The 19,060-nt window shown below is 31.7% G+C and overlaps 2 protein-coding genes across 2 annotated transcripts; one reads left to right on the plus strand and one right to left on the minus strand.

Annotated features, from left to right (window-relative positions):
* The first annotated feature begins 4,244 nt into the window (after positions 1-4,244).
* On the plus strand, positions 4,245-9,526 carry LOC123201911 (stress response protein nst1-like). The gene is made up of 4 exons (XM_044617505.1): positions 4,245-4,437; positions 4,609-6,276; positions 6,537-7,603; positions 9,274-9,526. The coding sequence occupies exons 2-4, from the start codon at positions 4,780-4,782 to the stop codon at positions 9,389-9,391; spliced, it is 2,682 nt and encodes an 893-aa protein (XP_044473440.1). The 5' UTR covers positions 4,245-4,437; positions 4,609-4,779; the 3' UTR covers positions 9,392-9,526.
* A 2,362-nt stretch (positions 9,527-11,888) lies between these two features.
* Positions 11,889-14,466, minus strand: LOC123201468 (CBL-interacting protein kinase 2-like). Its single transcript, XM_044616985.1, has 2 exons — positions 14,360-14,466; positions 11,889-13,905 (listed from the first exon to the last, which is right to left on the minus strand). The coding sequence occupies exon 2, from the start codon at positions 13,443-13,445 to the stop codon at positions 12,012-12,014; it is 1,434 nt and encodes a 477-aa protein (XP_044472920.1). The 5' UTR covers positions 13,446-13,905; positions 14,360-14,466; the 3' UTR covers positions 11,889-12,011.
* Positions 14,467-19,060: the final 4,594 nt, after the last annotated feature.

Raw genomic sequence — 19,060 nt, forward strand, 5'->3', positions numbered from 1 at the left:
AACAACAAAATTTAATGATATATGAGTATTTAAAATTTTGATAATTACCAAATAAAAAATTAGAATTATACAAAACTTGAGGTGAAAAATAACTATTTAACTAATTAAATATTTATTTAAAGGGAAAAGGACAATTTCCCACCCAAATTTTAGCCTAATTTCAAAAGTATACCCTCGGTAGATAAAAAATCTAAGTGCCCACTCAAAGTTTAATCAATTAGGACACACCCACATACTTTATGTTAGGGTTAAGGGGCAAATTCATTATTTTATCAATAATATTAAAATAATTAAAATTTTATGTAATTTTCCCCCTTTAATTTGAAAAAATAATATTTTTCCTCTGAATTAAGTTTTAAAAAATTCATTTTTTCTCTCTAAAATCCAGTCACTTTCTCCGATGACAACAAAAGAGTTTTTGTCTAGAGGTTGACCTCTGAATGAAGATCGTCGTCCAAATCGGACGAGTGTCGTCCAAATCGGACAAGTGTCGTCCAAATCTAAAGAAACGGAGAGTCGTCTATTCTTGATGATGTTTCGTCGTCTATTCTGGATGGCAAACGTCGTCCTCACTAGACGACGGAGCATCATCCAGAGACGACACTCATCACTCTCCCTCAAGCCACATCGTCATTGGTGGTCGGAGGGAGAGTGAAAAAAAAAATAGGATTTGGGGGGTGAAAGTCACTTTTTAAAGTTTAAGTATGAGGATAAAATATTAATTTTTAAAATTAGAGAAAAAATACGATAAAATTATATAATTTTAATGTAAATAATAAAATGATGATTTTATCCTTATATTTAACAAAAAACTTAATAACTGTTTAGAGATTGATAAGTATTTGAATTTCTAATATCCCATAAATATATTTTTAAAATTAAGTTAAAACTTGGATGAAAAACATTTCTTTTCCCTTATTTAAACAATTCACTTACATGAACGTGGATTGGAGTGATTGGAGTGATACTGACCCAAAATCACGTTTATTTGATGTACTTTTGTGAGGTTGATTAATATAGTACACACCCACTTTAAAATTTAAAATAAAATTAAAAGGCCAAAAAAAGGCCAGCTGCAGGACAAGTCAAATCGTTGGCACTTAGTGATTTGGTGAGACATTGTGATGAAGGATTTGTTCAATTCAGACTGATTGGGTTTGAGTTTAACTTCAGATTAAATTAATTGAATTCGAAAAAATAAAAAGATGTTATTTTTTTATAAATAAATCAAATTTAAATATTTAATTTTTAATTAATTTAAATAATATTTAAAATTAAATGATTTAAGAATTTAAATTTTAACCTATTTATTAATTAAAAAAACCATAATATTGGCATAATCCTGTTAATATTATAATCAAATCTTTGGCATTATGTGATTTTTTGAGATAATGTAATTAAGATTTGATTTAATGTAAATCGTCAAAGTTAAAGTTTGAAGTTTGATCTCGAAATGAATTAGTTGAATTCAAGTCTAAGGATTATGATTATTTTCATATATATATCGAGTTTTGAATTGATTTAAATGTTTAAATTTAAATTAATTTAAATTATATTTAAAATTAAATTATTTTAGAATCAAAATTTTATTTTAAATCATTAATTTTAACATGATCTCAAATTAATTTTTTTAAATCCAAATAATCTGAGTTTTATTTGGATTTCGGCTGGATCAAATCCAGCTGTAGACGTAATTATAATTTATAAGGATTTCACCTAAAACATTTTTCTATATATTGGTTGGCATTTGTTCTGGCTTATTTTGGGCTATGATGCCCTACTGACTGGGCCTCGATGGGCTTCAGTAGCCATAGAGGGCTCAACGTGCAATTCCCATCACAGCAATCAAATTCTAGTTCAGCACCAAGCCCATTTCTCGAACTAAATCATTTTAAATTTTAAAGTAAATCAAGCTAAATTGAAAAAATACGATTTGGTCTAATTTAGATTATAGTTTGAATAATGATAGACCTTCAAGAAAAAGTAACCTTGGGTAGTTTGTGCTTTTCTCTTCCTGGTAACCTAGGGTATTGTCCTTTGGTACGAAAGCTTGTTATTATTTCCCTTTGCCTCTTGCCAGGTTTTGTACAGTCGTTGCTATCTTGATGCTTTTGTAAAGGCAAGATAAACTTAGGTTATTTCTCGTTGTTTCGTGTCTAAAGCCTTGGTTTTCTTGTTTATAATACTCTTACATACAAATAATAATAATAATTCAATTTTAATTATATATTATTTAATAAAATTAATTAGATTTGGTTTGAAAATCACCCAAACAAGGAGATCAACCTTGTCTGAATAGTTGTCATCATCTAGACGAAACCAACTTTGTCTAAACTTTATTTGGATTCCATCAAATCCAAACATCGTCAATCCGATATTGAGCATCGGAGAGAGAGATGACACCATGAGGGAGAGAGATCAACCATCGTTGGTTGAAAATTTGCTGACGAAATTGGAAACCCTAGGTAGGGGGAAAATGTCACTTTTCAAAACTTAATTTTGGGAAAATTGTTAGTTTTTTAAATTATGGGGGTAAAATAATATACACTTTAAATATTATTGTTAAATGATGATTTTACCTTTAACTATAACTGAAAATTTTAACAGATTTTAGTTCATGAGTGAGTATTTGAGTTTTTAAAAGTTAGAGGGTGGAAGTTTGAGATTTCAATATACTTTATGTGGGAATAAGTCTTTTGGCCTTACAAAAAATCAAAGATTATCTAAAAAATAGATTAAATTGAAGATTATTAGGGCAAAATTATGATTGATAAAAAATTTTAAGTATAAATCATTATTATATTTGATTGAATGTGATTAAAAAAATTAAAATATTATTATTTTACTTAAATATCTTAAATATTATCGAGAATAATTATTTTAGAATATTTTTTATATTATATATTATATTAACTAAAAATGAGACATTTTTATTTAAAAAATAATAAAGAAAAATAAAATGATAAAAAATAAGATTATCTGAATAGTTTTTTAATATTTAAAATGAAATTAGTAACCATATTATTACTATAAAAATTAATGAATTTTTTATTATCTGATAAACTGAAAAATGTAACACCAATAATTAAATATAGATTATAACTGAATGACTACACTAGCATAGAAAGGTAACTAGAAGGAGGTGGATTTCTTTACGTTCTATGTACTATATAATATAATATAGTTTAAAAGTAGATTTGATAGTTCGTGTTAACAGATTATGTTTGTATTGTATCAATTATAATTTCGTATCGAAAACCTTCAACTTTAATTTGATCCAAATTAGAATCATATTGATTTTTTTAACAATAACCCAACTTTTTAATATTCAAATTGACCTAACTCAACCCAAATTAATCCAAAATTATATATTATTTTCACTTTTCAAGATATTTTTATTCTTTTAATTTTTTTTACTAAATTATCTCAATATACTATTAATAAAACACATAATATAATTTTTTGTTTTATTGACAAATAGTCTAAAAATTTATATATTAAGAGTTTTAAAATATGCCAATAATCTTACTAATCAAATTAAATTTTTACTACTTAGTATTAAAATGAAATATTTAAATAAAAATAAAAATAATATGAATAATTAAAATTATAAGAATAAGAGCTTTAAAAAATGTTATTTGACTAATAAAATGAAATTCTTACCACTTAATAATAAAAAAAATATTTAAATAAAAATAAACGATAATAATAATTATTATAATTATATAAATTTTTATAAAAATTTAATTATATACAATTTTATAAAAATTTTAATTGTTGTTGATATTGTTTTTTAACATTTCTATAATTTATTTTTAATAAATTCTATTAAATAAATATTTTTCTAAAATATTTAAATTAATTCATATTATATTGAATTATTCTTATATAAATTTTAATATTATTTAATTTAATTTTATGTTTTGTTAAATTAATTTAAAATAAATTTTATATTAAAAAATTCATCGTTAATCTGATATTTTTTATACCATATCGAACTAAGGAAATGGATTGTGTTAAAAATTGCCACCCTCCTGGCCTGCAATAAAATCTCATTATCAATCAAACGACCTGTCGTACTCGTGGTGCCTGCAGATAATGATAAAAACATGTGCGTCTGTGTCGAGCAACTCTCCGTTAAATAAATCCCGTTAAAATAAACCGGGTCCATTCAAGTAGAACGGTTCAAGGCTTCGGTTTGGGAGTTGCAGATAAATATTATTTTCCTGACGTTCCTCATTTTCTTCTCCATCTCTCTTTATCTTTTCACAGTTTCTTCGCTGCTAAGACAACGAACGAACGAACGAACGAAAGCACCGACACGAATCGGCCGACACGAACCGGAACACTGGTACCGAATTGTTCCGATATTTCAGCTCTCATTTGCCGATATTTTTATTTTTCCTACAATGTTGTCGCGTCATGGACTTCAAATCTGTAAGTGTCGAAATCCTTTACCCATTCGGCTGACATGAAATCCTCAGCTCGAAACGGCACCGTTTTATTTGTAGAATCCTATAATCGATCCATTTCCGTTGATTAAATTATCCGTTGTTGAAACATTAATCGTTTTATCTTATTTGGAACCTTTTTTTTTTTGGATGACAGCAATTAGGGGTTATTAAGCCTTGGAAGGATTTCCGTTTATTGATATTTGATTCGGACAAGATTGAGTGCTAGGGTTAGAGTTTTCAATCGGGAAAATTGAAAGATTGGGAATTTGTTGGATTCTAGGGTTTCAGTTGGATATAGTATAACAGGTGTGGGGTTAGGAGGATAATGTGTATATTGTGTGTGATTCAGAAGTGGTCTCGCCGGGTTGCTACAATGCTTCCTTGGTTAGTTATTCCACTTATAGGGCTATGGGCTTTGTCCCAGATTTTGCCACCGGCTTTTCGATTCGAAATCACGTCACCCAGGCTGGCCTGTGTTTTTGTGCTTTTGATTACTCTATTTTGGTATGAGATTTTGATGCCTCAGCTATCAGCTTGGCGAGTGCGTAGAAATGCGCGAATGAGAGAAAGGAAGAGGTTTGAGGCTATTGAACTGCATAAGTTGAGGAAAACTGCTACACGGCGATGTAGGAATTGCTTGACTGCATACAGAGATCAGAACCCAGGTGGTGGTAGATTTATGTGTTCATGTTGTGGCCATATTTCAAAGAGACCAGTCTTGGATTTGCCTTTGCCAGCGGGGGGATTGGGGATATCCAATTCAGGGGTTATTAAGGAGCTTGTTGGAAAACATGGGAAGATTTTGAATGGGAAGGGATGGTCTGAGAATGGATGGATGTGCCGTCAGGATTGGTTAGAAAATGGGAATTGGGTTAGCGGGTCAATTGCAGGGAAGTCTAACTATTGGCAAAAGAATGGGAGTGGAATTTTTGGAGGAGATGAGAACTGTTTGGCAGAAAAGTCTTACTCTGGAGCTGTTATTTTTACCTGCAAGTTGTTAACATCATTTTTTGTGAGCATTAGATGGCTTTTGAGAAAGATTTTTAGAATCAGTTCATCAGGGGAGGATTCCTCATCTGATGGAGATCATAGCAGGATGATGGCTGAGAAGGGTGAAAATGGGTCAAATTACCATAAAAGTAGAGGAGAGAAAGCACGTAGAAAAGCTGAGGAGAAGAGACAGGCTAGGTTAGAGAAGGAGCTTTTGGAAGAGGAAGAGCGAAAACAGAGGGAGGAGGTTGCCAGGTTGGTGGAGGAACGTAGGAGACTCAGGGATGAGAAGATGGAGGCTGAAAAAGAACATGGAAAAACTTCGCCCTCTGTCAAGGAGAAGGATAGTAAGAGAGAAGCAGAAAGAAAGCGCCAGGAAAGAAGAAAAGAGAGAGACAAGGGGTCTAGTAAGAGTAACTCTGATGCAGAAGAACTGGATAAGCGAGCAGGAAAGGAAAATGAACGGAAGCGTGATTTTGATAAGAAGAGTGACAATGATCGCCGTGAACATCAAAAAATTGGTGCTGATATTGTCAAGAGCCATGGCATGGAAACATTAAATGGTGGAAAAACTTCTGCAAGTAATCATACTCAGGGAAATGCTGGGACAAGATACCTGGATCGTATGAAGGGTACATTTTTGTCTTCTTCAAGAGCATTTAGTGGAGGTGGTTTCTTTGGAAACGGTGCTAATAATCCCGTTACCACTGCCAAAGAAAACAAGTCTGTTAGTTCAGATCATTTGCACACTTCTGCCCACAAGAGAGATTTTTATCCGTCTGACCATACTGGGAAGTTAATACATGGAGATGATAAAAGCATCAATCGCCCTGTAAGTTGTCTTGCTACAGATTTTATTTTTCTGCATCATTTTAGTATGACAATGAAACTTTCTCTTCAATGCTAAATTGATAATGATGTCTTTTACCTATTAATTAAATCCATCTGTGCAATTTTTAGTTATAATTTAAGGTTTTGCAATCATTGAGTTAAGAAGCCACATATTATCATACATGTTCAAGTTTTATGGTTCTATGAAGTTATCTCTTTGGCATTATATAGTGTTACAACATTGAGAGATGTTCACTGTAGGTGCTTGCAGAACCACAACCAAGGACTACAACAAAAAAATCATGGCAACAGTTATTTACACGGTCATCATTGGTTCCTGCTACCTCAAATACTAATGTCATTAGTAGACCAAATCCAAAATTGCCAACCGAAGTTCAAAGTCCGCCGTTACCTGCTCAATCATCAGCGATGCAAACATTTGATAATCCAATCAATTTTGGTCTGCCATCACCATTTATACTATCTGCCTATCCAAGTGGGTCCACTAGTACTAGTTTAGGGTTTTCTCCTGCAATTGAACCAATCTTACCTCATGTTGGAGATGGACCTCATGAATTTATGCCTGAAGAGACGGAGCTTTTTGAAGATCCATGTTACGTGCCTGATCCAATATCTTTGCTTGGGCCTGTTTCAGAGTCACTTGATAATTTTCAACTTGACCTGGGGCCTGGCTTTGCAAAAGACATTGGATCTGAAAGGTCTCATACTTTGAAGAATGCATCTTCTGCCTTTGAAGTCAGTAAGCCAGCTCCAATTGAGTCTCCATTGTCACGATTGCGAGTTGCTGATGAAAAGCATAACAATTCTAATTGGTTTCCAAGTACCTCTAAGGTTCAAGATGTGCACACATATCCAGTGGATGATACTAATGCAAACGGGAAGGGAACATGGCAGATGTGGAACAGTTCTCCTCTTGGGCAGGATGGTCTAGGTCTGGTAGGTGGCCCTCCAAGCTGGATTTTGCCCCCAGAACTGAATCGATCAAACAAGGAAGACTTTGTGCATCCTGCTTCTCTAAAGACAGTGGTATCACCATTCACAACAGAGGACCCAGTCCTTTCTGGTACTCAGTCTCCAAAGGTTTTTCTTGGTAGTAGCCAGAATGGTGGGGCATTTAGCCCTGTAACTGGTTCAAATGATCATGATCCATGGTTACAGAATGCTTTCTTTCCTCCATTGTCAGTCAATGACCACTTATCTCTCACAGCGCAGGAAGATAGTACTCAAAATGAAATGATATATGGGAGTCTCAGTGGATCTGCAACTAACCATTCATTTGACCAGTCTCCAGCAAATTGTTGGCCCAAGTGAGTGCATTGAACTTTAAGATTCACTATGTTATTTTGCTATTATACTTTCTTGATTGTGCATTTGAATTGCAAAAATAAATATCACTTGGTGAAGTGTTAATATCAAATGGGACTCTTCACATTGTTAAAACAAATATCGCATAGTGAAATATCATATTTACATACTTTCATTTGAATTGGTGACATTTATTGATGTAACTGATCAACTAGCTAGTAATTTTGAGTAATCTTTTCCCCTGTGATGGTGATTTTTTCTTGTTGTTAGTGTATAGACATTATTAAAAATTCTATTATAAATATATGGAAGTTCTAAGATATAAAACAGACAATTATTTTCTGCTTGTTATTATGGATGCTTAGAAATTTGGCAGTTAAAGTTTGTTTTTCTCTGAATCTCGAGATTCAATGAATCTTGATAATTAGAGGCCGGATTCAAATTTGATGGCAAAGAAACCTTATTGATAGCGTAAATGGTATTATAGGAAGTGTTATTAAAGCTTTTCATTATATATATATGATTGTATAGACCTTTCTGCAATTCAGTGAGTGTCTGTTAGTTATGTGTTATTGACTTGCTATAAAGAGCCAGAAACTAATGTGCTATTAAATATATTGCTTAAATATTTGTTACCAATTTGAAACCATCCATTTACTTTAATCCATAGGTTTAAACAGTTGTTAAAAGTAACAGCTCTATTCTGTAAGTTGTTTGATCAAAATAGATTAGGAATTGGGAATTTTAGTACTGTATTAACGAAAAAGTAAGTTATGATATATTGACCTTTGAATATTTAGGGTGACATTGTCACGTTTCTCTAGCATCTGCCGCATTGCATTAGAACTAAAAGTCTGCAGCTAAACTGTCTTTAAAAGAAGCATCTTTTAGGGAAGAAATTCTGATTTTTCTTTTATTTTGAATTCTGTTATGTCTAACAGTTATGTTTAAGAATCTTTGCTGTGGAGTCTCTACTAGTTTTTTTGTCCTTTTTATAGTTTAACCGAATAATTTGATTTTGATTATCTAAGCAAGCAGCTTAATATGATAACTATTGACTGATTATATGTTGATGCGTCTATATGAGGAAAAAAATGCGGATTCAATTTAAAAACTCATCATTGTAACTGCGAACTGCAGACATTTTGTTTTCAATTCATTGTGGCAGCTTTTAAAGGTCATGGGTGGCAGTTGTATTTTAATTTTTGTTTCCAAGTTAAAATGTCAATCAGTGTTCATTTGCGTGTAATTTTTACAACCAGTAGGATAAATCATCCTAAGAAAATTATTAGCCTGATAGCTTTATTATATCCCTGTTTACAGAGATCTCTTAACCAGTTTTCCTAGTTATTGTGAATCTCCTCTCGGTTATCAATTATTGGTTTTATAAAGTAACTCTTGCGTTCTTGCCATTCATTGGAACTCTTTGTACATCAGTGAATCCGGATTTCTTAGTTCTCTGTCATTTTGAAGACCTCAAGTTTATGGTTTTCTGGAATGTGTTGAACTGTTTTCTTGCTTAAATAGTTTCTGTTCCAGGACATGGAAGTCTTGTTGCACAGTAGATTAATTCTTTGTTGATTGGGCCCTTTTTGGCCTGACATATGTTCCTTGTATTTATGATTTAAGGCCTTTAAAATCTCACCATGGTTATCTGAATCTTGTTTGGCAGGGAGGATTGGACTATGCAGACTTCAGGAGAAACAGTTGGAAAGCCATTGGTCTCAAGGCCCCATTTTGGGGGTATATTTCCCAACACGGGTGTACAGTCACTTTGGTCTTTTGAGTGAGGAAGGAGAGTGCAAAGTTCTTAAATACACCTCCTGTTCACTAGAGGCAAACGACCTCTTTTGTTAGGAGTTTAGAATACTGAACGATATGTATCTTCCTTCTTCTATATTATAAGGGAGATTGACATTTACTTACATGAGTTCGGATACATATACACGTGGCATGCATTGACTTGTGCGTCAGGTGGCACTGGCAGCAACTAGATATATATAGTTCTTGAACTTTATTCTGCTGGGGGGAGGGGGTATCGCCATTTAGAGGAAAATTTGTTCTGTGGAAAATAGAGCTCTGGTTCCTCTTAGTACTTGCTGCTTATCTTCTTTTTAAAATCATCAGTTGAATGAATGTCCAAATACAAATTCAAGGTGCTTCTGTTAAATCATGTAGCTATTATTCTCCTTTCCCTCTGCTAAGGTTTTTGCTAGTGAGTTTTTGGAGGTACCCTCTCCCCAATTTTTACCTTTTCCCAGTAGTGGCTCTGCCTCAACAGTGATTTCATGTGTCATTATGTGCAAGGTAATACTGTTGCAGATTCTTGCAATGCTCGGCAAGGAACTTGCATTCTTAGATTTTTGCCATTACGGATGAGCATATGGTTGAGATAGTTGGGTGGTTTATGGTTTCCCATTGGTGGTTGCTTGGTAGTTTAAAAATTTTGAGATGGATACTAACCTTCTGGTTGTATGTTGTGTTATTCCTTGTCTACGGTGGATATAGTGACATGGATTGGACTTTAAAACAAACTTTAAATGAGCTTAGGGGTGGATTTTCAAATCTATGTTTGGTTTGAATTAACCGAAATTGAGTTGAAGTTCTAATTTGGTAGCTTCACTTTGAGTATGAGTATGGTTTGTTTGCCTCTTTCACGACATTATTCACCCTTTGACATTATTATTTATTCCTCTTGTCAACCTGTTTTAGCTTGTTGATGGTTCTCTAACGATACTGTTTATCTAACTTGATTGAGTAAGTATTATAAATTTGAATCGGGATTGAGTTGGTTTTTATTTAGATTCGGTACAAATATATCCATATGAATACTGTATAAAATAGTTTTTGTTAATAAATTAGATTCCAGTTTACATTCGTAGGAATTGTCTGATTACGCTCGTTGGATCATTTGGTCGATCAATACAAACAGTGTCCCCCAAACCTGACGAGTAGACCACATAATTAGAGGGGGATATTTGAACCAATGCAGCTAAAGTAGCGTCGTGGATTTTCATGAGGAAATAAAATCTGAAATTATACTGTCTTTCGGATCATTATAGTCAAATCATGTATTATATTATATATATAATTTTAAAATAATAAAATAATAAAAATTTTAATTAACATATCATTATTTTAAAAAATATTATAAACATTTTAAAATTTTTTATTATACTTTTAGTATATTATTATTTTTTTAAAAAAATATATATTAATTTATATAGATAATATATATTGTATCGTATGATATTTTAATTATATCGTATTAATTTGATATATTTTATGATATACATAATTTTCTTATTTATATCATATTATATTATAATTTATATATTATGTATTATAAAATACTGATAATTATATTTTTCACTTTCCTGTTGAGTATATGAAGGCGGATTTGATATTTTATTGAGTCATGTTTTACTCGAAATAGATGATTAGAATTTGGTATGACAAATTTGAATTGTGAAGAACAATGTCAGAGAAGACAATCTGAAAAAGAGAGAACCATTAGAAAAATATAGCTCTAGTGAGAAGTGCTATTGAGATTTGAGTTGAAATTTCAACTTAATCGACTTGAGCCCAACCCCCAAAGCAAACTAACTAGCATTCAATCTTAACAATTCTACTACAAAGCCATCAATTATCTATTCAAACTACCATTCAAACTTCTTTTCTGACACCTCAATTACACATTCTTTGTCTTTCGTATATTTTGTTTTAATCTCCTCTTCTTTCAAGCCTTTGATTGATCTTGTTATTTCTAGCTGGTCCTCCTTGTTTCCACACCACTTGGTTATGATTTTTTTTTTCAAGTTGTTTTCTTTGTCATGATTTAGAAAGGAAGTTTGGGAATATATAATCCAACTTGCATTTTAGTCCCAAGACACTCTTGAATGCCTTCTGTTTCTCCATACAAACCTTTTTCCAATTCAATTCTTTTTCATTTGTGATCTTAGTTTGTTCCTTTTCAAGAAGCTTCAACCAAAAACACTGATCAATATTCCCCTTAAACCTAGAATAAAACTACTTGTCCATACATTCATTCTTATTAGCTTATTTATATTAACTAACATGACATATGAAATTGTATGATTTTGAAACAAGTAAAAAAATAAATAATTATATCGCTTAGTTGTATATTGTCATATCACGTAGTTTGGATAAATTAGTAAGAAACTTTCGTATATGTAGCTTTATTATTAAAAACTATGAACCAATCCTCTACTAGTTTCTCCTGTTTTTGCTTTTCCCTACACATCAACACTAGTAACAGACTTGAGATGGAACAATAATAAAAGAGAGTTGAGAATTATCATACTTTTACATAACAAGATGCTTGCAAAATGGCAATCCAATTACATGTCTCAGAGCACCCATACAAGACATAGCATTTAAATATAATTGTCATGAATCCAGAGCTGGGTTTACCTGCTGCAGTGGGAGGGCTTGAGAAGGCTGTACCTCTTGCTGCTCTGGCTGTCGTGCTTGTTGTTCTTCTTGTTGTTTCTGTTGCTGCTGATGCTGCTCTCCTTGCCAAGTCCAAATAATGTCTTTGAGAGCTGGTCTTATCTCTTGTTGCATCATTTTCTGAAACTCAAGTGTATCTCCACTGCTCTTTTTAATCTCCATCAAATGGAAATGGGGAGTGATTTCAAAGATTTCTGCATCGATTCCTAACACTCCTTTCCTGCCTTCCTTGGACCCTTCCATTTTCAGCAAACCTCCATTTATCTTTCTTACTCTCAGCCGAAGACGTTTAGCAATGACTTCCAACTTAGAGATGATGGTTGAGGCTGACTTGTTGGAGGGGAATCTCATTTCCTTTCTTTGCTCTCTCTTCTCGAATAAACTAGACAAGTTAAAGCCTGCAGAAAAGGAAATGATATCGAAAGCGTTCAAGTTGCAAGGTTTTGCTAATTCAGCCTTCAACTCTGCTGTAGTACTGCTGTTTTCATTCAGAGTAAAAGCTGCATCAGTGTCAAGAGGGGTCAATTCTTTCCCTTCTGTTTCATAAACAACAGGTATCTCCAACCCCTTGCAAAACCAAGAATTTTCCATAATTTTGGCCATGGATATCCTTGTACTTGGGTTTGGATCCAAGATTTTTGACAACAGCAAGCGTACTTCCTGGGAAAACCAGGTAGGGAATTTAAACTCTGCCTTACCAATCTTCCTATACAACTCCATCAGATTTGAATCATGAAACGGGAGATAGCCAGCTAGTAGAACATACAAGACAACTCCACATGACCATACATCAGCTTTAGAGCCATCATAACCTTTTCTGTTAATCACTTCCGGAGCAACATAAGCAGGGGTCCCGCAGGTTGTGTGGAGTAACCCATCTTGACGCTTAGTTTCGGCAAGGGCACTCAATCCAAAATCAGAGATCTTAAGATTACCCTGCTCATCCAACAACAGGTTTTCAGGCTTTAGATCTCGATGACAGACACCTCTACTGTGACAGTAATCAACAGCACTAATCAGCTGTTGAAAATATTTCCTTGTAACATCCTCCTTGAGTTTTCCTTTGGCTACCTTGTTGAAAAGCTCACCACCTTTAACATATTCCATTACAAAGTAAATCTTGGTTTTGCTCGCCATGACCTCATAAAGCTCCACCACATTTGGGTGCTTAACCAATCTCATCACAGATATTTCTCGCTTAATCTGATTGATCAATCCAACTTTCAAGACTTTCTCTTTGTCAATTATCTTAATGGCCACACTCATGCCAGTTTTAAGATTTCTCGCATGGTGAACCTTGGCAAAGGTTCCTTGGCCTAGTAATTTTCCTAATTCATACCGTTGCATCACTATGCTTCCTTTATTTTCCATTCCCAGTTGTAATCTCTATTGACAATTAACTCTACTTTACCCAAACGTTACAAAATATCTAAGCAAACTCTAAGACATCAATTGACCCAATAGCATAAAAACCTTAACCATCTTCACACACATCATGCTTTAACATTACCCGTTTTCTCAAAATTCTCCCTATACTGGGCTTCTCAGCCGAGAACTGAAATGGGGTGCAAGTAAAATGTTGAAGTTGAATCTCATCAAGGAAGAACAAGTGCTGCTCAATATCAAATAGAGCTAACACTTGATTAACCTCAACAAAATAATTTTCAACCTTCAAGCACATCTTTCAGCATTCCCACTTACTAGTCTTTGTAATTGTTATAAAAAACTACAGAACAATGAGAAAAAGGAGAAAGATTTATGATCAAACTTCGGTAAATTGTAGAGAAACACACCAGTGAATGATATACATCAAGATTTGGTCCCAAATAACCTGCAAAACCAAGTAAAAATATATACATCAAAATCAAGAATATAATTACAAGCTGTACACAGCTGGAGATCCAGTGATAAAATCTAGCAACAACTAACACAGAATACTTTGTTTGATTTCCTAAACGAATCATAACCAAAAAATCGAAATTTTAAAAAGAGAGAGAGAACGACACGCCATGGAAATCTCAAACCTAACTTGGAAAATCAGTAGGCTGCGTTTGTAAACACAGAAAATTTGACCAGAAAAATCAAGGAAATGAACTAGATCATGAGCAATAACCGAATCTCGGCCCCGTAAAAAGGATCATAAGATTTCAAGCTAAACATAAAACTGTTTCGAAAAACAAAAGATCGGAAACATGAACAGAAAGCAAGACTGCAGAAACTGACATATTTTTTCTCAAATCAGAATGCCTGCATTGCGCAGGTGAAAGAGAGAGGTAAAACGGTACCGTTTCGAAGATCTTCCAAGCAGAAAGTCAGAAGATGAGAAGCAACGGCTAGCCAATTATGAGTTATAGGATAACAGATTTGAAACTCCCGTTTATCATATGCTTCCTTTTTATAGCCTGCCTGCCACTCTTTATTATTTTTCTCATAATTTCAAATTTGTCATTGAATTTCCGAAAATACCCCTATATTTTCTCGAAAAATCTAACAATTTTTTAGCATTGGACGCGTCTGATGAGACTTCCAGCTCAGCACCTAATCACGACAACCCCACAATGATTTTCACGTGTTAAATTAAAGATGTGACTTCATCTAAACAAATAATAAAAAATAAATCTATATGAATATGAATGGGTGACGTGGATTATTTATTTATTTATTTTTTAAAACCAACCAAAACACATTAAATTAGATTGAATGAATAAATTAATAAAATTTGTTTTTATATATAATATTATTTGATATTAAAAAATTAAATAATAATTTTATCTGATAAAAAAATAAAAATTTATTTTTAATTTAAAAATTTATTTTTTAATTATTATATTATTTTATTTAAATATTATAATAAAAATATAATAAACTGATATTTCTATTATAAAAATAATTTTATTAAATTGAATGGTAAATAATATTATAAGGTTTTTATTTAAATAATAATGTAAGGTATAATATTATTTTTTTAATTACCATGTTATTTTGAAAATTATGACAGCTCTTTCTAATATAACATTTGAATCTCGTTGCACCTGGCTCCAATAATTTCACATGTGCAATGTAATCCTGGCATTTCCTTGGTGTCACCGTGTTTGCCAGTTTGGACCCGGGCAATTGCCCATTCAAATTTGGCGTCTTGTTTCCGTGGTGATTTATCCTCGAACCCAATCTTCCAAAGTCACAATGATAATCAAATCGGTTATTTCACTTATTTATAATTTGGTCAATTTAATTAATTTAATTAGATAATTAATTAACTTAATTTATTATTAAATTATAATAAATAAATTTTATTTAAAAATTTATTAAAAATAAATCAATCAAGATACCCATATATATAGAAATTAGAATATATCATTTTTAAAGAATAACAGTTATTCATTTGATTTCAATGAAATAATTAAAATTAAAAAACTCTCAATCTCATGATACAAAAAAAATGTAATTCTGTAAATTATTATCTATAAACGATATTTCAATGGATATGAGATTTTTTTCTTTTTATTTTATTTTTCAATTTATTTTTCTTTACAAATCTTTAAAAATTTATCTAATCTAATAAAAAATAATCAAATTATTAAAAAATAATTAAAATTTAAAAAAATCAAAATTTTGGTCAAATTTGGTTTTGACTAGTTCATCTAGTCAAACCCAAATTTTGATCAGATTTGACAAATTTAAATAAAAAATTATTATTTTTATATTAATTAGATCAAATTTAGAATCGATTCTTAATTCAACGGATTAAATCAACCAATCCGATTTTAAAATCATTGCTCCAACAACCAGTGCTCAATCGATCCCACTTGACTTTTTGGTCATTTGAGGAACGCATAAATATAATTACAATAAAACTATGTGTATCTATTTTTGATACACAATTTATGTATACAGATGAGGTGTCATCATATGATTGGATATTTATTTATCATATAGTGACACATGTTTTAAAATTATCTAACTACATGATGATACATCACTGTATATATGAATTGTGTATCAAAAATAGATACACATAGCATTACTCATATAATAAACATCCATGAGATTTATAGTGTGTGCTTACACTTTATTTCGAATATATAAATAATATAATATTTATAAATATATATTTATTTATATTTTTAAAATGGATATAAATGATATTATTCCTTTATGAGATAATTCAACCTAACGAAAGATTTTTGAGGCGGCAACCGGTGAAGGGTGAAGGGTGGTGGGTGCCTCATTCACACTAACATTAATTGGCAATGAATTTTTCCAGGCTGTGCCTTTGTATTGTAGTGGAAATGTGGTCACAACTGAGAAATATCTAAAGCTTCACTCACAAACATCAATAATGATCTATAAGATTACGTATGGGTTGGGTTAGGGGACAAACGAGTTGGGTCATTTTATGAGTTGCTTAAAGTTCAATTTGATTAATATCGAATTGACTCCGAACTTGTTTTATTTGATTTAATAAGTTCACGGGTTTGTAACTCTATCCAAAGTGTAATATCGATGTATTTTTAAAATTAAAAACTTTGCCCTTCTACTCCTAAAAGAAGGAAAAAATACTATTTTTAACTCAACTTTTAAGTTATTCTCAAACCTACATCTACTAGAGATGGAAAACCCCTATTCTCACTTATAAGCAAACTTCTGTTAATTTTTTCTGTTAAAGTGAGGGATAAAATAATCATTTTACTGTTTATATTAAAAAGTTATAAATTTTATTACTCACAACCCCTCTAGGTTTTAAAACTAACACTTTATCTTTATTTAAAGCTTTTAAACTTTGAAAAGTAACATTTTCACCCCCAAACCTAGGGTTTCCATATTTTTTAAAACTCAGCTGCCCCTATATCTTTCAAAAATAACAGTTTCACCCCCATTCTTCAACTGCATATTCCAATGTCGTCTCCGATCTCCTCCTTCTCCTGGTGCGAAGGCGGTGGTGTGATGAAGAGATCTTAATCTCATTGTTGCATGGTGCGACGAAGAGGTCTCTCTTCGTCGCTCCACCCAGATTACGAAGGATGATGAAGCATCGTCCTTTGTCATCCTTTGTAGTCGAAGATGGAATATCGATAGAATGCGTCAGCCGTTGGTGGTGGCTAGAGAAGGAAGCAAACCCTAGGGGTGAAATCTAAACTTTTTAAACTTTGAGGATGGGTTGAGGTGTTAATTTTTAAAATTTGGAGGGGGCAAATAGTGAAATTTTAAAGTTTTAAAGTTTATAGGTAAAATAATGATTTTATCCCTGTCCCTAACTAAAAATTTGGACGATAGTTTGGTCATAAGTGAGAATAAGAGTTTTTCATCTCCCGTGAGTGTAGGTTCGAGAATAACCTAAAAATTGGGTGGGAAATAGTCATTTTCCCCCTAAAAGAACTTTCAAGTTTTAATATGATTTGTAAATTCGAGTGGGCACAACACAATACAAAAAAATATTGTTAGAGTTGAGTATTTTTTTTTTTTTTTTACCTAAAATTTTGTTTAGTCAACTTGATGTGATTCAAAACTAAGTTAGATGGTATTTGAGTTGATATGAAAATAACCCAAATTGATTTAAAAATTGAGAAAAAGTTATTATAATATAATTTGTGAGGGATAGATTGACGAAAATTTGAAATATAAGTATCAACAATAGCTGAAATTCTTATATATGGTATATAATTATATCTCTATATAGTTATGATTACTTTGATTATTTTTCATTTTAAAAAATTATTTTATTTTTTAGTAGTGAGAATGAGAAATGATTACTAAGATTATTGACATATTTTAAAGGGTCTTAATACATAATTTTTTAGACAATTTGTAATTAAAACAAAATGATATGTTGTGTATTTTGTTAACGGTATGTTGAGGTAAATTAATAAAAAAAATTTAAACACTAAAAATATTTTAGAAATGGAAAGCAATAAATAATTTTAAGGTTGTGTCAAGTCAATCTGAACTATGTTCAAATTGGGTTAGGATTGAAAAATTTTGATACGATTTTAATTCAGATCAGGTTAAAATCGAAAATCTTTGACTTAAAACCCGAATTGACATGATATAAACACAATCACAAGACACAATTTATAAAGTCTACAACTAAAGTCTTACTTTCTAATTGGGTAATTGATAAATATATAAGTTGTAGGTTTAACTATAATTTATTGAATCGAACTCAAGTTAACCATTGCCATCTTCAGCTCGAGGCAGTGAATATTGGACTTGACTCAATTGCAACCCTAGCTTCATTTGGGTAGCTTTCAACTAAATTCCAATGGATATCTAGCATTTACGAACAAATTATATACATATTTTAGGTTGGTAATTTTGTTCAGGGCAAGAGTTGTCTTGACTTAGAAGAAAGAATCTCATTTCTTGCTTGGATATTTCACGGCAAGAGTAAATGTTAAAACTTCTTTTCCCCTTCTCAAGTCATGTTAATTTTTTGAATTTTCAGTCCATTTTTTTTACTATTGTTTTCATGCTTTCCTCATCTTTTGCTTGGTCCTGGTTGGTTCAAGAGTTAGCTGCAGAAAAATGACCACGAAGATTTCTCTCAAGATGGTCAGAAATTTGAAAGATTGTTCATGTGGGGTTATCATTTATGTCAAAGGACCAACAATTTGTTCATATTTATTATGAATGAGATAAGAAATTCGGGCTGTATTTGTTGAGATAAGAGACTCGTCCAATTTTTGGTTGTCGGAGTTTTTCATATTTAATTAAACTATGTATATATAATTTTAATATATCTAATTAAATACACATAAATATGTGTGTGTGTGTATATATATATATATATATATATATATATATATATATATATATATATATATATATATATATATATATATAAAGTGATATTATGTGAGGTTGAAAGAGGCTTCTCATTCAAATTTTAGGTGAGATATTTAATTCTGTTCGGTTTGCTTGGATGGAAGGGAACCTTTTTCTGCACCATCCAGTCAAAGGTTTTAATAACTAGCCGGCCAAAATATTTA

The sequence above is a fragment of the Mangifera indica genome, chromosome 18, assembly GCF_011075055.1.
Source record: "Mangifera indica cultivar Alphonso chromosome 18, CATAS_Mindica_2.1, whole genome shotgun sequence".
Lineage (NCBI taxonomy): Eukaryota > Viridiplantae > Streptophyta > Magnoliopsida > Sapindales > Anacardiaceae > Mangifera > Mangifera indica.

What these genes read in the sequence shown, in the direction of transcription:
- LOC123201911 (XM_044617505.1), top strand. Translation starts at nt 4,780, where the DNA reads ATGTGTATATTGTGTGTGATTCAGAAGTGGTCTCGCCGGGTTGCTACA. An exon ending in ATAAAAGCATCAATCGCCCT is followed by an intron (nt 6,277 to 6,536) that starts GTAAGTTGTCTT and finishes TGTTCACTGTAG; the next exon opens with GTGCTTGCAGAACCACAACC. An exon ending in CCAGCAAATTGTTGGCCCAA is followed by an intron (nt 7,604 to 9,273) that starts GTGAGTGCATTG and finishes CTTGTTTGGCAG; the next exon opens with GGAGGATTGGACTATGCAGA.
- LOC123201468 (XM_044616985.1), bottom strand. Translation starts at nt 13,445, where the DNA reads ATGGAAAATAAAGGAAGCATAGTGATGCAACGGTATGAATTAGGAAAA.